The sequence below is a fragment of the Oryx dammah genome, unplaced genomic scaffold (assembly GCF_014754425.2).
Source record: "Oryx dammah isolate SB20612 unplaced genomic scaffold, SCBI_Odam_1.1 HiC_scaffold_8, whole genome shotgun sequence".
Lineage (NCBI taxonomy): Eukaryota > Metazoa > Chordata > Mammalia > Artiodactyla > Bovidae > Oryx > Oryx dammah.
In genome coordinates this window covers 15,602,612-15,620,900 of record NW_024070192.1, presented here as the reverse complement: position 1 = coordinate 15,620,900, position 18,289 = coordinate 15,602,612, and the positions used below count along the sequence as shown (strand labels likewise).

At 39.1% G+C, this 18,289-nt stretch overlaps 1 protein-coding gene and 1 pseudogene across 3 annotated transcripts in view; one reads left to right on the top strand and one right to left on the bottom strand.

Annotated features, from left to right (window-relative positions):
- The window catches only part of TLK2 (tousled like kinase 2), a 126,249-nt gene that overhangs the window by 33,552 nt on the left and 74,408 nt on the right, over nucleotides 1-18,289 (top strand). For 2 of the 3 annotated variants that reach the window (XM_040245035.1, XM_040245036.1), the window contains exons 3-6: nucleotides 13,746-13,817; nucleotides 14,757-14,826; nucleotides 15,828-15,871; nucleotides 16,593-16,688. In XM_040245035.1, coding sequence (XP_040100969.1) covers nucleotides 13,746-13,817; nucleotides 14,757-14,826; nucleotides 15,828-15,871; nucleotides 16,593-16,688 — 282 coding nt within the window. The remainder of the gene's footprint in view (nucleotides 1-13,745; nucleotides 13,818-14,756; nucleotides 14,827-15,827; nucleotides 15,872-16,592; nucleotides 16,689-18,289) is intronic. The other variant, XM_040245037.1, reaches the window with a different exon arrangement.
- LOC120866966 lies at nucleotides 2,827-3,287 on the bottom strand (annotated as a pseudogene).

The following is an 18,289-nucleotide window of genomic DNA, read 5'->3' as shown; positions in this document are numbered from 1 at the left end:
GCTCCTCTCGGCCGCCGCCCCTGACCTCGGGTGGGGGTGGCTCCTCTCGGCCGCCGCCCCTGACCTCGGGTGGGGGTGGCTCCTCCTGGCTGTTCCTGCGCTGTCGAAGCCTGGCACTCTGGGCCGCTGTCCCTGACAGCGTATAGGTATAAATAAACTCCGATAACAAAACCTGACACATAGAGGAAGTCAAAGTATAACCTAATCTCATTTATGAGTATATGTATATATGTTTGCTGCTGCTGCTGCTGCTAAGTCGCTTCAGTCGTGTCCAACTCTGTGTGACCCCAGAGATGGCAGCCCACCAGGCTCCCCCATCCCTGGGATTCTCCAGGCAAGAACACTGGAGTGGGTTGCCATTTCCTTCTCCAATGCATGAAAGTGAAAAGTGAAAGTGAAGTCACTCAGTCGTGTCCGACTCTTAGCGACCCCGGTGGACTGCAGCCTACCAGGCTCCTCCGCCCATGGGAGTTTCCAGGCAAGAGTACCAGAGTGGGGTGCCATTGCCTTCTTTGGTATATATGTTTAAGTTCAAGTAAAAATATTTGAAAATGGCCTATTATTTTGTTTCAGGGAGTTTATCCGAAGAATGTCTGACAAGTTCAGTATTTTTAAAATATACCACTGAATGAGCAGATGACACTATACCAGCATATCTAGAGTACAGGTGAACGATAGTAGCACAGTATACGAATTTCTAGAGTATAGCTGAAGACCGTAGTACGTATTTTGAAGCCAGGTTGCTTAGGTCTGGATCCTGGCACTGCTTCTTGGCAGCTCTGGGTGACCTTGGGAAGTTGACTAAACTTCTCTTACAGTTTTCTCATCTAATAATAAGACTGCTAATAGTATCATATAAGTGTCATCGGTTTCCTAGGGCTGCTGTAACATAGACTGAGTGGCTTAAACAAGAGAAATTCATTTTCTCACAAACGCTAGAGTTTGGAAGTTCAAGCTCAAGGTGTCAGTAGGATTGGTTCCTTTGAGGCTTTCTCTCCCTGGCTTGCAGATGGCCCCCTTTGTCACTGTGTCTTTATATGGTCTTTCTTCTGAGCTTGCATGTCTGGTGTTTCTGTGCCCAAATTTCCGCTTTGTATAAGGACATCAGTCATTTTGGATTAGTATCCACCCTACTGACACATTTTAGATGAATTACCTCTTCGAAGGTCATGTCTCCAAATACATTCTGAGGTTTTGGGGTTAGGACTTGAGTATATAAATTTAAGGAGGACACAGTTGAGCCCATAAGAGGTTTCTAGGAGGATTAAATGCACTAATATAGACTATCTGACCATGTAGCAAGCTCTGCCTAAGTATTGTTTACCATTATTGCTTAACCACAGCAGGTACTTATATAATACAAATAAATACTAAAAGTAATCATACATTAAAAAGCTTAAAAGTACTTACAGATTCAAAGAAAGTTGCAAAAAAAAAATGTACAAGGAGGTTCCATGTGCCCCTTTTCTCCCCTAGTGTGAACAACTTATGTAATTATAGTACAGTGTTTAAACCAAGAAGTTGCCGTTGGGGAATTCCGCAGAGCTTATTCAGATTTCTTGTTGTGCACGCATCTTTTGTGTCTGTGTGTACAGGTGCTTCTGTGACATTTTACTGCAAGTGTAGCTTACTAATCCACCATTCCAGTCAAGATGCAGCACTGCCCCATCTCAGAGCTCTCTCCCACTGCTCCTTGGTAGCCACCCCATTCCTTCCCTCGAAACCCTAACTCCTGACATCCATTCATCTGCTTTTCATCTCTATAAATACTATCATTTCAAGAATTGTGTTTCATATATATATATATATATATATTATATATATATATGTATCATGTAGTATATAACTTTTTGAGATTAGCCTTTTTCACTTGGCATAATTTCCTTGGAGCCCATCAAAGTTGTTGCATATATAAATAGCTCATCCCTCTTTATTGCTGAGTACTCCATGGTGTGGATATACCACAATATAAAGGCTATTTGGTTTGTTTCTAGTGTTTTGGTTATCACCAGTAAAGCCACAGTGAACACAAGTGCACAGGGTTTTGCATGAACACTTTCTGGAGCTAATGTGTCTGTGATTTGTCTCTTCATCTTATTGGTGGGATCTTTTGCTGAGTAAAAGTTGTTAACTTTGGTAAGGTTCCATTTGTTAATGTTTCCTTTTATGGATCAAGCTTTTAGTGTAAGACCTCTTCACCTAGTCCTGGGTTCCAATGACTTTCTCCCTTTTCTCTCCCCCTACATGTTTTCTTTGGGTCTATTTTTCACTTGTTGTGAGAATCAAATGTGCTAATATAGAATACTCAGCCCATAGAAGTATACACGTGTTATTGCAATAGCAAATAAACATATTTTTTGTAAATAAAAATTATATCATTTTTTAAGATTCTGTATAATGAGAGAGATCATATGATATTTATCTTTCTTGGTCTCACTGACTTCACTTGATAATCTCTGGGTCATCCATGTCCTGCAAATGGCATTATTTCATCTTTTTGTGGCTGAGTAGTATTCCATTGTATATAAAGAACACATCATCTTTATCCATTAAACTGTCATTGGACATTTAGGTTGCTTCCACATCTTGGTTATTGTAAATAGTGCTGCAGTGAACATTGGGGAGCATGTATCTTTTCAAGTTATGATCTTCTCCTGGTATGTGCCCAGGAATGGGATTTCTTGATTATACAGTAGGTCTTATTTTTAGTTTTTCAAGGCATCTCTATACTGTTCTCTATAGTGGTGTACCAGTTTACATTCCCATCAACAGTGTGGGAGAGTTCCCTTTTTTCCACACCCTCTCCAGCATTTATTGTTTGTTGACTTTTTTTTTTTTTTTTTTTTGCCAACCAGTGGTCTGTTTTATTGACAGCTGGATGCTCAAGTCTTAACTGCGTACTTCCGGAGTGGGTACAGCCGGTCCTTCCGCTGCTGCTTCTTGGTCTTCAGGTTTTCTTTATGCTTGTTGAGCCTGTGGCACATGGCACATGTTTTCTTGGGCCGCAGATCCAGGGGTTTGTACTTCTTGCCCTTATAGCATTTCCTGAGGTTCTCTTTCTGAGTCTGGTTAATGACGGTCAGTACACGGGCAATGGATTTACGAACCACTTAGATCTTCGAGAGTTTGGAAGCCGCGCCGCCTGTCACTTTGGCCACGCACAGCTGGGACAGCTCCACCTTCAGGTCTTCCAGCTGTTTCAGCAGCTCCTTCTTCTTGTGGCGAAGGTCTCGAGCCTTAATCTTGGCCATGGCTGTATAGTCTGCCTCCGCTGCCTTCTCCTGTTTGTTGACTTTTTGATGATTGACTTTCTAACAGTCATGAAGTGATACCTCATTATAGTTTTGATTTGCATTTCTCTGATTGAGTATCTTTTAATGTGCTTTTTTGGCCATCTCTATGTCTTTTTTTTTTTAACTGTGCTGGGTCATTGTTGCTGGCCTCAGGTTCTCTCTAGTTGAAACAAGCAGGGGCTGCTCTCCAATTGCAGTGCACAGGCTTCTCATTGCAGTGGCTTCTCTTGTTATAGAGCATGGGCTCCAGGGCATGCTGGCTTCAGTATTTATGGTGCACAGACTTAGTTGCCCCATGGCACGTGAAATCCTCCTGGACCAGGGAAGACACAAACCTGTGTTCTTTGTACTGGCAGGCAGATTTTTAACCACTGGACTATGAGGGAAGTCTTACGTGTCTTCTTTGGAGAAATGTCTGTTTAGGTCTTCTGCCCATTTTTTAATTGCGGTCTTTTTTTTTTTTTTTTTTTTTTAACATATGGCTGCGTGTTGGTCAGTTGTTTGTTTGCAAGTATTTTCTTCCATTCTGTGAGTTGTCTTCATTTTCTTTATGGTTTCTTTTGCTGTGCAGAAGCTTTCAAGTTTAATTAGATCTCATTTGTTTGTTTTTGTTTTTATTTTCATTATTCTAGGAGGTGAATCAAGAAAAATACTGCTGCAGCTTATGTCAGAATATTCTGGCTATGTTTTCCTCTAAGAGTTTTATGGTGTCAAGCCTTACATTTAAGTCTTTGATCCATTTCGAGTTTATTTTGTTTATGGTGTTAGCGATGTTCTGATTTCATTTTTCACATGTAGCTGTCCAGTTTTTCCAGTACCATTTATTGAAGAGACTGTCTTTCTCTATTGTGTGTTTTTCTTTCCTCCTTTGTTGTAGATTAGTTGACCATAGGTGCATGAGTTTATTTCTGGGCTTTCTATCCTGTTGTGTCTATCTGTTTTTCTGTCTTTGGGCCAGTGCCGTGCTGTTTTTTTAGCCACACAACATGGCATGGGAGGTCTTAGTTCCCTGACCAGAGATCAGACCTGTAGCCCCTGCATTGCAAGTGCAGAGTCTTAACCACTGGACTACCAGGGAAGTTCAGGACCATACTGCTTTGATTATTGTAGCTTTGTAGTATAGTCTGAAGTCAAGGAGTCTGATTCTTCAAGCTCCATTTTTCTTTCTCAGGATTGGTTTGGCTATTTGGAGTCTTTTGTGTTTCCATATAAACTTCAGGTTTCTTTTGTTCTAGTTCTGTGAAAAATGCTGTTGGTAATTTGATAGGGATTTCTTTGAATTTATAGATTGCCTTGGGGCATGTATTCATTTTGACAATATTGATTCTCCAATCCAAGAGCATTGTATATCTTTCGTCTATGTCTGTCTTTATGCCAGTGCCATACTGTTTTTATTACTGTAGCTTTGTAATAAGTGGGTTTGGGACACCTCCAACTTTATCTTTTATAAGACTGTTTGGTTCTTTGCAGTCTTATTACAGTTTTTAATGGTAAAGCACTAGAGGAGTTACTTTGAAAAAGAAGGACACAACAGTGATTATTTAAAAATATAATTTCATTTTATTGTTTATTTTTGGCTGTGCTGGGTCTTCGTTGCTGAGGGCTTTTCTCTAGTTGCAGTGTGCAGGGGCTACTTTCTAGTTGTGGTGCCTGGGCTTCTTGTTGTGTTGCCTTCTCTTGTGGACACAGGCGCTAAGGCATGTGGGCTTCCGTAGTTGCAGCACGTGGGGTCAGTAGTTGTGGCTCCCAGGCTCTGGAGTATAGGCTCAATAGTTGTGGTGCACAGGCTCAGTTGCTCTTCGGCATGTGAGATCTTGCTGGATCATTGACCAAACCTGTGTCTCCTACATTGGTGGGTGGATTCTTTACCATTGTGCCACCAGGGAAGCCCAACAGTATTCTTTATGGTGATTATTTATGTTGTTTTATTCAAAGCAGTAAACTGAGAAACAAGAGGTATAAACTGTGGAAAAGTGAAAGTGAAGTTGCTCAGTCATGTCCGACTCTTTGCAACCCCATGGACTATGGCTACCAGGCTTCTCCGTCCATGGGATTTTCCAGGCAAGAATACTGGAGTGGGTAGCTGTTCCCTTCTCCAAGAGATCTTCCCGACCCAGGGATCAAACTCAGGTCTCCTGCATTGCACGTAGACGCTTTACTCTCTGAGCCACCAGGAATACATAAACTTATTATTTATAACTACTATGATTTATATCTGGACAAGGAAGTCAAGAGGAACAAACAGATGATTAGGATGAATAACAACTCAGTAATTGGCTAAATGAAATACATGAAAATTATATAATTCCTGAATGTCAGCAGCATGAGAAAAATAGGAAAAATTGAATCCTAGTTATTCTAACTTGGGAAGTGAAGATGAAGATGTCACAGTGGTGAATGAGAGTTAAACTTTAGTAACCCATAAGCTTTTATGTCTTTGGGCTTAATTTTTCCCTATGGATAATAATTGAGGCCAGAGGCTTGAACTGGAACTGTCTAAAGCTGGGGATTGGGAAGGGGCACACTTGTCTATGAATTAGGACTAATAAAACTGTCCACCAGTCCAGGACATAGGATGGAAGAGAACTGTTTAACTTTGGCTTGTGGCTGTTAAAAGCCACAAGAAATGGAAACTCCAGCTTTGTGTGGAAATCCTGGGCCAGAAAACTAATGTATTAATATATTTGGAACTGGTGAATGTTGTAGGGCATTAGCAGAGGTGACCATTAAAATTCCCTTGGGATTGATTGCTCCTTAACCCCTGAAATGTGGAGGACGCCCTCAAAGCTGTTTATGTACTCACACAAAACTCGTAAAGCACCTTAGTAAAAAGATACAACAAATGAGAGAGTTTACAATTGAGGGGCAGATAATAATAGATTGGAACTTAATTATCCAATATATAGTCCATATTCAATTTCTGCTTTTGTCCCAATAATGTCCTTTATTTGGTTTTGCTTTTGCTTTGTTTTACAATCCATGGTCAAATCAAGGATCATACATTGAATTTTGTAATGCCTTTTTATCCTTCTCTAATTTAGTTCAGTTTTTTCCTGCCTTTTTTGTTGGGTTTTTAATGGTAGCTACATTTTTGAAAGATAACATTGTTTGCCTGAAAGCCTTTGTTAGCTCTCTTACTAGACAGTAAGCTGTTTTAGAACAGGGAATGTGTGTCATTTATCCCTGCTAATTAAATTTAATCTAATGATTTTGTAATAATTTAGGATGCTGTGCTTCAGAAAAGGACAGGGAAAGGGAGGATTTAATGATTCTTAATCCTGTTTTTCTTTTGGGTAGCTGCACATACTCCAGGAATCACAAGGATCCTTGTGCCTATTGCTTTGATATTTCAAACACTACAGTGTACACCACTGTTACGTACACTTTACAGTTCATATCATAATTGCTAAAAAAAAAAAAAACAGGTTCTTCAGTTCTCTTTTGCCTATATTCAACCCATTTGCCATTGCCTTTTGAAAGTGAGAGATAGTTGGTGGGTAAAATGAATGGTTAAAATAATGTTAATACTATATGATTTTATTACTATCCAAGGGACGTAAAATACTTCTTGAAAGTTACAATAAAGATAATTCATAAACAGAATATTTTTAACATTTAGGCATAGAAAGATTCAATTTAAATTATTATAGAATTCTTAAGTAAAGCTTTTATAAAACATCATGGAACTCTATTATATCATTAAAGGAATAAGTCCTTGATTGATTTATGTCACTGGGAATACTTGATTTTATTTCTTCTTCCTAGTTTCCCTTAATTTTTTTTCTTTGCAGTTTTACAAGCATCTCACTGTGAAGCTCTGTGATATATTGTGTTGATTACAATTTAAAAATAATTCTTTAAGGATACAGTGAGAAGAATACCCTGAAATGAATGTAAATTGACTCTAAGCCTAGTAACTTATTTTTTTAAATAGCCTTATTGAGATGTTATTCATATGCCATGTAGTTCACCCATTTAAATTGCAGAGTTCATTGGGTTTTAATATATTTAGAGATAAGTACAACCATCAACAAAGTCAGCTTTAGAATATTTTTATCACCTCAAAAAGAAATCCCATACCCTTTAGATAGCACCCTATGTCCCTCAACCCTTCCCCTAAGCAACTGTGCTTTGCTTTCTGTCTTAGATTTCCCTGTTCTGAGTTTTCACATGAGTAGAATCATTTGATATTTGGTCTGTTGTAACTGGCTTCTTTAACTCAGCAAAATGTTTCCAAGGTTCATTTATACTGTAGCACGTATCAGTTCTCAATTCCATTTTATGGTCAAATAATATTCCATTGTGTGGATATATCATATTTCATGTATCCATTTATTAGTTGATGGATATCTGGATTGTTTTCACCTTTTGACTTTTGTCAGTAATGCTGCTGTGAAAATTTGTGTCCAAGTCTGTGGGTGTACATGTTTTTATTTCTCTTCAGTATGTTTCTAGGCGTAGCATTCTGGGTCATATGTAACTGTGTTTAATTGAGTAACTGCCCAACTGCTTTTGAGAGCAACTGCACCATTTTATGTTGCTACCAGCAGTGTTTGTGGGTTCCAGTTTCTCCACATTATTGCCAGCACTTCTTCTTGTCCTTGTGCATCTATCCATCCTGGTAGGTGTGAAGGGGTACCACATTTTGGTTTTGATTTTTATTTCCCCATTGGCTAATGATGTTGAGCTTCTCTTCATGTGCTTATTGGTCATTTGTATCTCATCGTTGCAGAAATGTCTGTTTAGACCTTTTGCCCATTTTATATTGGATTATCTGTCTTTATTTTTGAACTATAAGAGTTCTTTATATAGCATGCCAGTACCTTTTCAAATATATGATTTGCAAATATCTTCCGTTTTGTAGGTTGTCTTTGTTGATAGTGTCTTTTCAACCACGTGTGCTCAGTCCCTCAGTCGTGCTGACTCTTTGTGACCCTGTGGACTGTAACCCACCGGGCTCCTCTGTCCATGAAATTCTCCAGGCAAGAATACTTGAGTCGGCTGCTGTGCTCTCCTCCGGGGGATCTTCCTGACCCAAGGACCAAACCCACATCTCACTGTGTTCTCTGCGTTGGCAGGCAGGTTCTTTACCACTAGTGCCACCTGGAAAGCCCCACAAACATTTTTAATTTTTAAAAAGTCTAATTTATCTTTTTTTTTTCTTTTGTTGTTGGCACTTTAAGTGTCATGTCTAAGAATTCTTTGCTCAGTTGAGGTTGTGAAGATTTACCCCTTTCATCTAAGAATTGTGTGGTTTTAGCTATTGGTTTCAGTTCTTGAACCATTTTGAGTTAATTTTTATATGGTGTGAAGTAGGAGTTTATCCTCATTGTTTTGCCTGTGGCTATCCAGTTGTCTCAGCACCCTTTGTTAAAAGGGCTATTCTTTCCCCTATTGAATGGTGTTGGCGCCTTTGTCAATAATCATTTGACCATAGATTATGGATTTCTCTCTGAGCTCTCAGTTCTTTTCCATTGGTCCATCTTTATGTCAGTGCTACACTGTCTTGATTAGTTTTGTTTGTAGTAAGTCTTGAAGTCAGGAAAAAGTCACCTTCTTTTTCAGGGTTCTTTTGGTCCTTTATAATTCCTTTTTTTTTGGGGGGGGGCGGGAGGCACACAACACAGCATGTAGAATCTTAGTTCCCTGACCAGGGGTGGAATCTGTGTCCCTTGTAGTGGAAGTATGGAGTCTTAACTACTGGACTTCCCAGAAAGTCCCCATTCTCTATGAATTTTAGAATCAGCTTGTCAGTTTCTACAAAGAAGTCAGCTGGATTTCTACTGGGGATTCCATTGAATCTATAGATGCTGAGAGAGAACTGCTATCCTGACAGTGTTAAGTATTCCAGTTCATGAACATGGGATGTTTTTTCATTTATTTAGATCTTTAATTTCTTGCAGTAGTTTTTTAGGTAGTTTTTAGAGTATGTTTTTTTTTCTTTTGTTTATATCTAGGTAGTTTATTCTCTTTGATGCTAATGTGAATTGTTTTCTTAACTTCATTTCAAATTATTCATTGCAGGATTATACAAATTGTAAAACAGATTTTTGTATATTGATCTTGTATCCTACACTCTTTATGAACTTGTTAGTTTAGGTAGTATTTTAGTGGATCCTTTTTGGTTTTATAGTATATCTTCTGGGAATAGCATAGTTTTAATTCTTCCTTTTCAATCTGAATGCCTTATTTTTATTATTATTATTACTTTTTTGGGGGGGAGGTTTAATTGCCTGCCTAGAACTTCTAGTATAATGTTGAATATGTGGGTGAGAACAAACATCCTTGCCTTGTTTTGGGTCTTAGGAGAAAGCTTCCAGTGTTTAACTGTTAATTATGATGTGAACTGTAGGGTCTGATGTGAACTGTAGGGTTGGTTTGTTTTTTTCTGTAGTTGCCCTTTTGTTGGGTTGAGGAAGTTTCTTTTTTATTTATCTAAGAACTCCTTCCTTTGCTTTCATTTTGGAAGAACACTTTGCTCAGTGTATGAGTGTTGGTTGACCCAACACTCCCTGCCTCCGACCTCGCACTTTGAATATATTATCCTGCTGCCTTTTGGCTGTGATTGTTTTTGCTCAGAAATCAGCTGTTAATCTTACTTGGATTCCCTTGTAAGTGATGTGTTACATTTCTGCTTTCAAGATTTTCTCTTTTTCTTTACCTTCCTTCGAGTATTTTTCCTATAGTATGTTTGTTTATGAGGCTTTTTGTGTTTATCCTGCTTGGAGTTCATCAAGCTTCTTGTATCGGTAAGTTATTATTATTATTTTTTAATAATTTGAGAAAATTTCAGACAATTTCTTCAAAAAGTTTTTTCTGCTCCTTTCTTGGTCTCCTCTCCTTTGGGTATCCCAATTATGTACATGGTGATGTACTTAACAGTTTTCCACATTTCTTTGAAGCTCTGTTCATTTTTCTTCTTTTTTTTATTGTTTGTTTATTTTTCAGCTTGCATAACCTCTATTGATCTGTCTTCCAATTTGCTAATTATTTCTTCTGTCAGTTCACTTCTTCTCTTGCGCCCCTCTCAGTTCAGTACAATTCAGTCACTCAGTTGTGTCTGACCCTATGGACTGCAGCACTCCAGGCCTCCCTGTCCATCACCAGCTCCCGGAGTTCACTCAGACTGATGTCCTTTGAGCTGGTGATGCCATCCAGCCATCTCATCCTCTGTTGTCCCCTTCTTCTCTCGCCTTCAATCTTTCCCAGCATCAGGGTCTTTTCAAATGAGTCAGCTCTTTGCATCAGGTGGCCAAAGTATTGGAGTTACAGCTTCAACATCAGTCCTTCCATTGAATATTCAGGACTAATTTCCTTTGGGATGGACTGGTTGGATCTCCTTGCAGTCCAAGGGACTCTCAAGAGTCTTCTCCAACACCACAGTTCAAAAGCATCAATTCTTCGGTGCTCAGCTTTCTTTATAGTGCAGCTCTCACATCCATGCATGACCACTGGAAAAACCATAGCTTTGACTAGACAGACTTTTGTTGGCAAAGTAATGTTTCTGATTTTTATTATTCTGTCTAGGTTGGTCATAACTTTCCTCCCAAGGAGTAAGCGTCTTTTAATTTCATGGCTGCAGTCACCATCTGCAGATTTTGGAGCCCAGAAAAATAAAGTCAGCCACTGTGTCCACTGCTTCCCCATCTATTTGCCCTGAAGTGATGGGACCAGATGCCATGATCTTAGTTTTCTGAATGTTGAGCTTTAAGCCAACTTTTTCACTCTCCTTTCATCAAGAGGCTCTTTAGTTCTTCACTTTCTGCCATAAGGGTGGTGTCATCTGCATATGTGAGGTTATTGATATTTCCCCCGGCAATCTTGATTCCAGCTTGTGCTTCATCCAGCCCAGTGTTTCTCATAATGTACTCTGCATATAAGTTAAATAAGCAGGGTAACAATATATAGCCTTGATGTACTCCTTTCCTATTTGGAAGCAGTCTGTTGTTCCATGTCCAGTTCTAACTGTTGCTTCCTGACCTACATGCAGATTTCTCAAGAGGCAGGTCAGGTGGTCTGGTATTCCCATCTCCTTAAGAATTTTCCACAGTTTGTGGTAATCCACACAGTCAAAGGCTTTGGCATAGTCAATAAAGCAGAAATAGATGTTTGTCTGGAACTCTCTTGCTTTTTCCACGATCCAGCAGATGTTGGCAATTTGATCTCTGGTTCCTCTGTCTTTTCTAAAACCAGCTTGAACATCTGGAAGTTCATGGTTCACGTACTGTTGAAGCCTGGCTTGGAGAATTTTGAGCATTACTTTACTAGCATGTGAGATGAGTGCAATTGTGCAGTAGTTTGAGCATTTTTGGCATTGCCTTTCTTTGGGATTGGAATGAAAACTGACCTTTTCCAGTCCTGTGGCCACTGCTGAGTTTTCCAAATTTGCTGGCATATTGAGTGCAGCACTTTCACAGCATCATCTTTTAAGATTTGAAACAGCTCAACTGGAATTCCATCACCTCCACTAGCTTTGTTCGTAGTGATGCTTTCTAAGGCCCACTTGACTTCACATTCCAGGATGTCTGGCTCTAGGTGAGTGATCACACCATCGTGATTATCTGGGTCATGAAGATCTTTTTTGTATAGTTCTTCTGTGTATTCCTGCCACCTCTTCTTAATAGTTTTTGCTTCTGTTAGGCCCATACCATTTCTGTCCTTTATTGAGCCTGTCTTTGCATAAAATATTCCCTTGGTATCTCTAATTTTCTTAAAGAAATCTTGTCTTTCCCATTCTGTTGTTTTCCTGTATTTCTTTGCATTGATCGCTGAGGAAGTCTTTCTCTCCTTGCTGTTCTTTGGAACTCTGCATTCAGATGCTTATATTTTTCCTTTTCTCCTTTGCTTTTCGCCTCTCTTCTTTTCACAGCTAATTGTAAGGCCTCCTCAGACTGCCATTTTGCTTTTTTGCATTTCTTTTCCATGGGGATGGTCTTGATCCCTGTCTCCTGTACAATGTCATGAACCTCCGTCCACAGTTCATCAGGCACTCTATCAGATCTAATCCCTTGAATCTATTTCTTACTTCCACTGTATAATTGTAAGGGATTTGATTTAGGTCATACCTGTTTGATGAATGTTTGCTATTCGTTCTGACTGCAGGATGACTCCTCCCTGGTGGGGCTTATTCCTTGGTTCTCTCTTTCTAACTAACTGACCTACAGTCTAGGCTGTATTTTCATTACACAACTATTTTCCCACTTGCCTTTTGCCATAGTCTCCATTGAATATCTGTAGATTTAAACTTGTCCACACTCTGTTGAGAATGAAGTCAGGTCCTTTGGGAAGAGATTTGGTACTATATGTTCCAACGTTTTACCCCCAGCAAAATATCTAAGCCAGGGTTCTGGTGTTGGGGGTGGGGACAGTGAGTAACACTTTTCTGTGAGTGACATTCAGCCTCTAGGAACTGAATACCAGGAGTGGAGGTATAGATGGGGTGCACACAGCAAGCAGCTTGTCTCTCGTGATGTGGAACCACTACCTTATGAGCTGAGCGAGAGGTCTGTTGGAGTCCCAGTATTCTCAGTGTACGAAGCTAAGGCAGAGCCTCCCTTCCACAAGTCAGTGTTAGGCAGATGGAAGCCTCCTGTCTTTGATGTACTTGGCTGGGACTTAGCTTCAGTGACAGAGTGCTGGGGACGAAATGAGAAGCCTGAAGTCCTGCTCCTCTCAGGAAGAAAGCCTGTGACTGATAGCTGGGGGAAGGAGGGGGCTTGTGCTCTTGCCTGCAGCAGTCTGGAAACCTGCTGAGATGGGAGGGTGGGATATGGGAAGAAAAGCGTGATCTTAGTTCAGGTACCACAGACTTTCACCTTGCAGGCTAAATTTTTCATGGATTTTATTGAATGGTTGTTTCTTGTTAGCTCTTTGCCCTTAGGGACCATTGTCAGAGGCTTTGAATGGTGGTTTTAAAAAATAATTTTCATCAGTTTCTCTGAGCAGCAGGCTAGCAGAGATCCTCACACTGTTAGGCTTAGAGGTCAGTCTTTTGTAACTGTTTTTTGAGCTGGCAGTCTCTTTAAAGCATGATTTGAAAAAGTGTTTGCTTCATTATGGTCTCTGACCACTGCCTCATGAGGAACCCTTGGCATACCCTTAACATAACTTTCAGATAGTGACTGCAAGATACAAGAATCACGAGAATCGTTTTTCCCTTGCTTGTTTTCCTTAAAGAATGAACTTGCTCCATGTGGAAGCACTCTAGAAGGGGAAAGTTTGCACAAGAGTTCAGAGTTTATAAAGGAAATGAAAATAACATTAGATAGAGAATTTTAACATGAGTGCCCTCTACTATATGATGGATGGAGTTCTTTTCAAGTTGGCTCAGAGGTGTTGCAGTTAATTCTTGGTTTCTTTGACTTGACCTAGGTATCACAATCACATGGCTTCTTCCTCATTTTTCCTGTCATCTTAGTTTCTTTTGATTCCTTTTTGTTTTTTTCTTTTCAGGGGCCACTCAATAGTGAGTCTTCCAACCAGAGCTTGTGCAGCGTGGGGTCCTTGAGTGATAAAGAAGTAGAGGTAAGAAGCCACATCCATTGCAAGACTTCTCATATTCCCACACTTTAGATCTGGGTTAAACCATAGCACTGCACACCCTGGGGTCCCGTTAGGGTTTATGTGAATGATTCCCCTTAGAGTTGTGTACTCTTTGTGTCTGCACAGTTGTCATGTGGCCCTGATGGGTTTTTATTACTATAATCATAGTAATGAATAAAAGGTAGAAATTTGCAGTTGTAGCTGAATTAGTCTAGGTGTCCTTGAATTTTAGCACTTCTTAGTACTTCAGCAGAGTGAGTCAGTGTGGCCTGAAAGACTTCAGTAACAAAATTGGAAGTTTTTTATTTTTTAAAGGCAAATAACCTAGCTGAATATATAACCGCTTACTTTGCACTTAGATAAGACTTTGAATAGAATAGTCAGTTGACTGATCATGCAGATATTTCCTTTTTGGAAAAAAAATTTAGATTTAAGCTCTTTTAAAGTAGAAATATTGGGATTCCCTGGTGGTCCAATGATTAGGACTCAGCGCTTTCACTGCTGGGGTCTGGATTTTCAATCCCTGATCAGGGAACTACTATCCCACAAGTTGCATGGCGTGGCCTCAAAAAGAAAAAAATATTGTAACAGCTGCTATTTGAGAGCCTACCTTATGCTAGATGCTTGTACTACATTTGTGCTTTATAAAATAGCTCATTTAAGCTTTTGCAGCAACCCTGATTTACAGATAAGTAAATTAAAGCTCTGATATTTTAAGCAGTTGGCCAAAAATTGTATAAATGGTTTGATTTCAGATCTTATATTCTTTCTATGACCCTGCTCTAAGAGTAGGACACTCATTTAGGACTTGTGAGCCAGTTAATTCTCCTTATAAATTTGATATTTTTAACATACACTCTAATTTTCATAACGTGAAAAATTTAACAAAATGCTAATTGTGATGTATATGGTATTTAACAGACTCCTGAGAAAAAACAGAATGACCAGCGAAACCGGAAAAGAAAAGCTGAACCATATGAAACTAGCCAAGGTAGTAATAATTTCACACCAGTAAATATATAAATTCTTATGTACTTAGTATAAAACTTCCAGCTCACACTAATTAGTTTGTGTACAGGGATTCCTAACAGTGGAGATTGGCATTCCTGAAGGGGATATCCGGCTGTTTATGGTAGACATGCCATTTGATACACTCCTGGCAAACCAGTGTCAGTTCTGTGGGGGCTCCAGTTTTCCCTGTTGTAAGTTAATAGTCTTCTCGCCATGGATTTGTCTTCAGACTAAGCATTTATTGTACAGAAAAGAGATTGCATAGCAGTTTTAACTATGTCTTGCACTAGATCAGTGGTTTGTTAATAATAGGCAGGCAGAAATGGTTGCATATACATGGCTGTCCTTTTACGTACCCTTCTTCCATGTCAGTTACTCAGTTGAATAATTGGCACCCAGTGGAATAAATCTGTAAGTATGATGGTCATAATGCCAGATTTCTTTAAATAATTAAAGAAAGAATAAATGAAATGGAAGAGCTTCCAAGAAATGAAAGGGCCCCTCCCCCCATTTTGTATCTTTTAATCTGCAAATCATTTTTTACTTTTGTGGGAGAAAGTTTTCCCAAAGTTACAAGGTCACATAAATTTACTTGTGAAATAGAATAAACCATTTAGTTCTGATGAATTTGTTTGGAATTTTTTTATCCTCTTGGGGGTATAGTTTATAGTTTAGTTTTATTTTGATTCACAGTTGTGGCATAAGCTTTGTTAGTGTACTTGTAAAAGAAAGCATAGTGAATCTTAAAGGAAAGCAAGCGATGAAAAGTTCTTCTTTCACTGCTTATTTCAGTGTTTTATTTTGTGGTGGAAACTGTCTTCTGTTCTTAGGAAACAGGTATTTTGGCTCATTTGTTAAAAGTAAAGTTGACATTTGACTTGGAAACAGCATAGGCAGTCGTTGAATACATAATACACTTTAGCAAATGATGGTTTACTTGTGTTACTGGAAAAACTATACTTACTTTGGTTTTATTTTCAGGGAAAGGCACTCCTAGGGGACATAAAATTAGTGATTACTTTGAGGTAAGTTAAATTTTTGGAAAAAGAAATCTATAGTGACTTAAAAAAAAAAAAGAACCTAAATCCTTTCATTCATTTAAAGCTTTAGAAAGGAATATATTGCCTTTACTGTGCTCTCCTCCCCTCCCACCCCACCTTCATCAACCTGATGTTGCCCCATCTCTATAAGAGGAAACAGCTGCTGACTTCCTAAATTTAAATTTGTTCATGATGTGTCTTGTCTGTGATGATATAAAAATTCACAAATGAGGTGATTGTTCTCTTGGCCAGACTAGGTTTTGTGTCTTAGAAAGGTTGAAGTGGAATGACTCGGACTCTTCTTTTGTCCTCTGCCTGTAGTCCAGTGGAACCTGTAGTGAGCTCACCAGCCCATCCTTAGTGGTTGCTGAAGGGGACACTAACATACACTGTATTCCTGCTTCATGTATTTTGAGACAAGAAGGGAAAACATTCTTCTCTTATGTCTTTTCAAAACATGTGTACCTTCAGGTTTCTAGCCATGTTTTCCTTATATCTTGGTACATTTCTGCTGGAGCTTCTTGTTAAAATCTCATTGAAAAGATAGCAGAATTTGACTTACATGGCATTTTCTCTAGAATAAAATGTGTAGACTTAAAGGGACCATGTATAATTAAGACCTGTTTGTGTATTAATCTTTTACTCTCCTTATCTGAAGCATAGAACTGTTGTGAATTATTCATATCCATTTTTCCCTGTTGGCCAGTTTGCTGGGGGAAGCGGGCCAGGAACCAGCCCTGGCAGAAGTGTTCCACCAGTTGCACGATCCTCACCGCAACATTCCTTATCCAATCCCTTACCGGTAAGCATTCACCTGGAGAAATGTGACACCTGTTGTAGGAGACCAAGAAGCCCAGGAACACTCAAGCAAAGTTTCTCTTCCATTAATTACCCAAGGGGAGTGAAGTCTTAAGGAGAAACGTTCATAGCATTACCTGTGAATCACTTAACTTAGATTCAAATCTGTATCAGTCAGTTTACCTTTTATAAGAGCTGATCCTGTTCTCGAGGTATAAATTGATTACTTCTAGGCCTACAGCTCATTGTTCTATCAAGAAAGGGGTTTCCCGTCCAAACATTAGGTTTTTATCCTGGCCGGACATACATATTCCTGTAGTGAAATTCCTTTCAGAAAATTTTGATCAGCTCCTGGTATTTGAATTAATTTTATGGCTTGCTCAGTGATGTAGTAGACAAGCTAATGCTGCACAGATTTGGGATAGGTTTGTTCTCTGCCTGTGAGTGAGATCTGAAACTCTATAAAAACATCACAGCCAAGTTAGTGGTTCTCAGGCCAGGGTAGTTTATCCCCTCAGGGGACATTTGGCAATGTTGAAGTAATTTTTGGTCAGAACTAGAGGGTGGGTAGAATGATGCCATAGGCATCTGCTTGGCAGAGGCCAGGGATGCTGGTGTACATCGTGCCACGCACAGGACAGGCGCCCACGACAAAGAATGATCCAGTCCAGAATGGTACTAGTGCCAAAGTTGAGAATCCCTGAACCAGCTCATGTAGGATTTTATGTCAGTTCCCTCAAGTGCCTTTGGCTGATTTGTTGATACCATATGAGAACCCTGTACATAAGAGTGTATTATGTCCCTTGATGCCTCAGGTATTGCTGTGAGATCTTAGGGAAAAGGGAGACCAGAAGTTTTCATCCTAGGTCTCTGTTTCAGAAAGTTGCTTTTCTCTGCCTCAGCAGACTTGATTAATATTGCTTTTTTTCTTAAGTAATTTAGTCTCTGTATTGTTAAACTATTAAAAAATGTCCTCCTTTCCCTCTTCTGTCTCATGAAAACATGCGTTCATTAGGGTGATTATAATTAGTAAAGCACTTAGGAAAATGTATTCAGCTTGAAATTTTTTCTATTACTTTGTCATCATTGCCATATTTAAAAATATTGTAAATGTTCAATGTGTAGATATGTTAGGTTGAGGTTTGTTAGCTAACTTTTGAGGGGACTTGGATCTGTATTTTTATTGTTTTAAACCAGTTACATGTTTTAAAATGTTAAATGGGATTGCAGAATTATCTATTTGGGACAAATATGATTTGTAGAATTTTGTTGTCTTACTACTCTTTTCTTCCTGAAAAAGGTTTTTTTTTCATTTGGTTTTCAGTAATGTGACCACCCATCTATCATGTGTCCATTTAAGTCAGGTCTTAAATGAAGACAAGAGAGAGATACTCAAGTGATCCACTGACAGTCCTGCCACCTCTGTGCATGGTGGCTGGGCCTCATTATCGTGCAAATCTAAATATGTCTTGGTTGTTAAAATAGAAACCAACCTTAATTTCCCTTTTCCATTGCATTTTCTCCTCCTATCTTCGATTCTGTGCTTCATTGTTCTAATCAACTGATTTGTGTATATCCTTCAATTCCCTTTCCCCACTCTCTCCA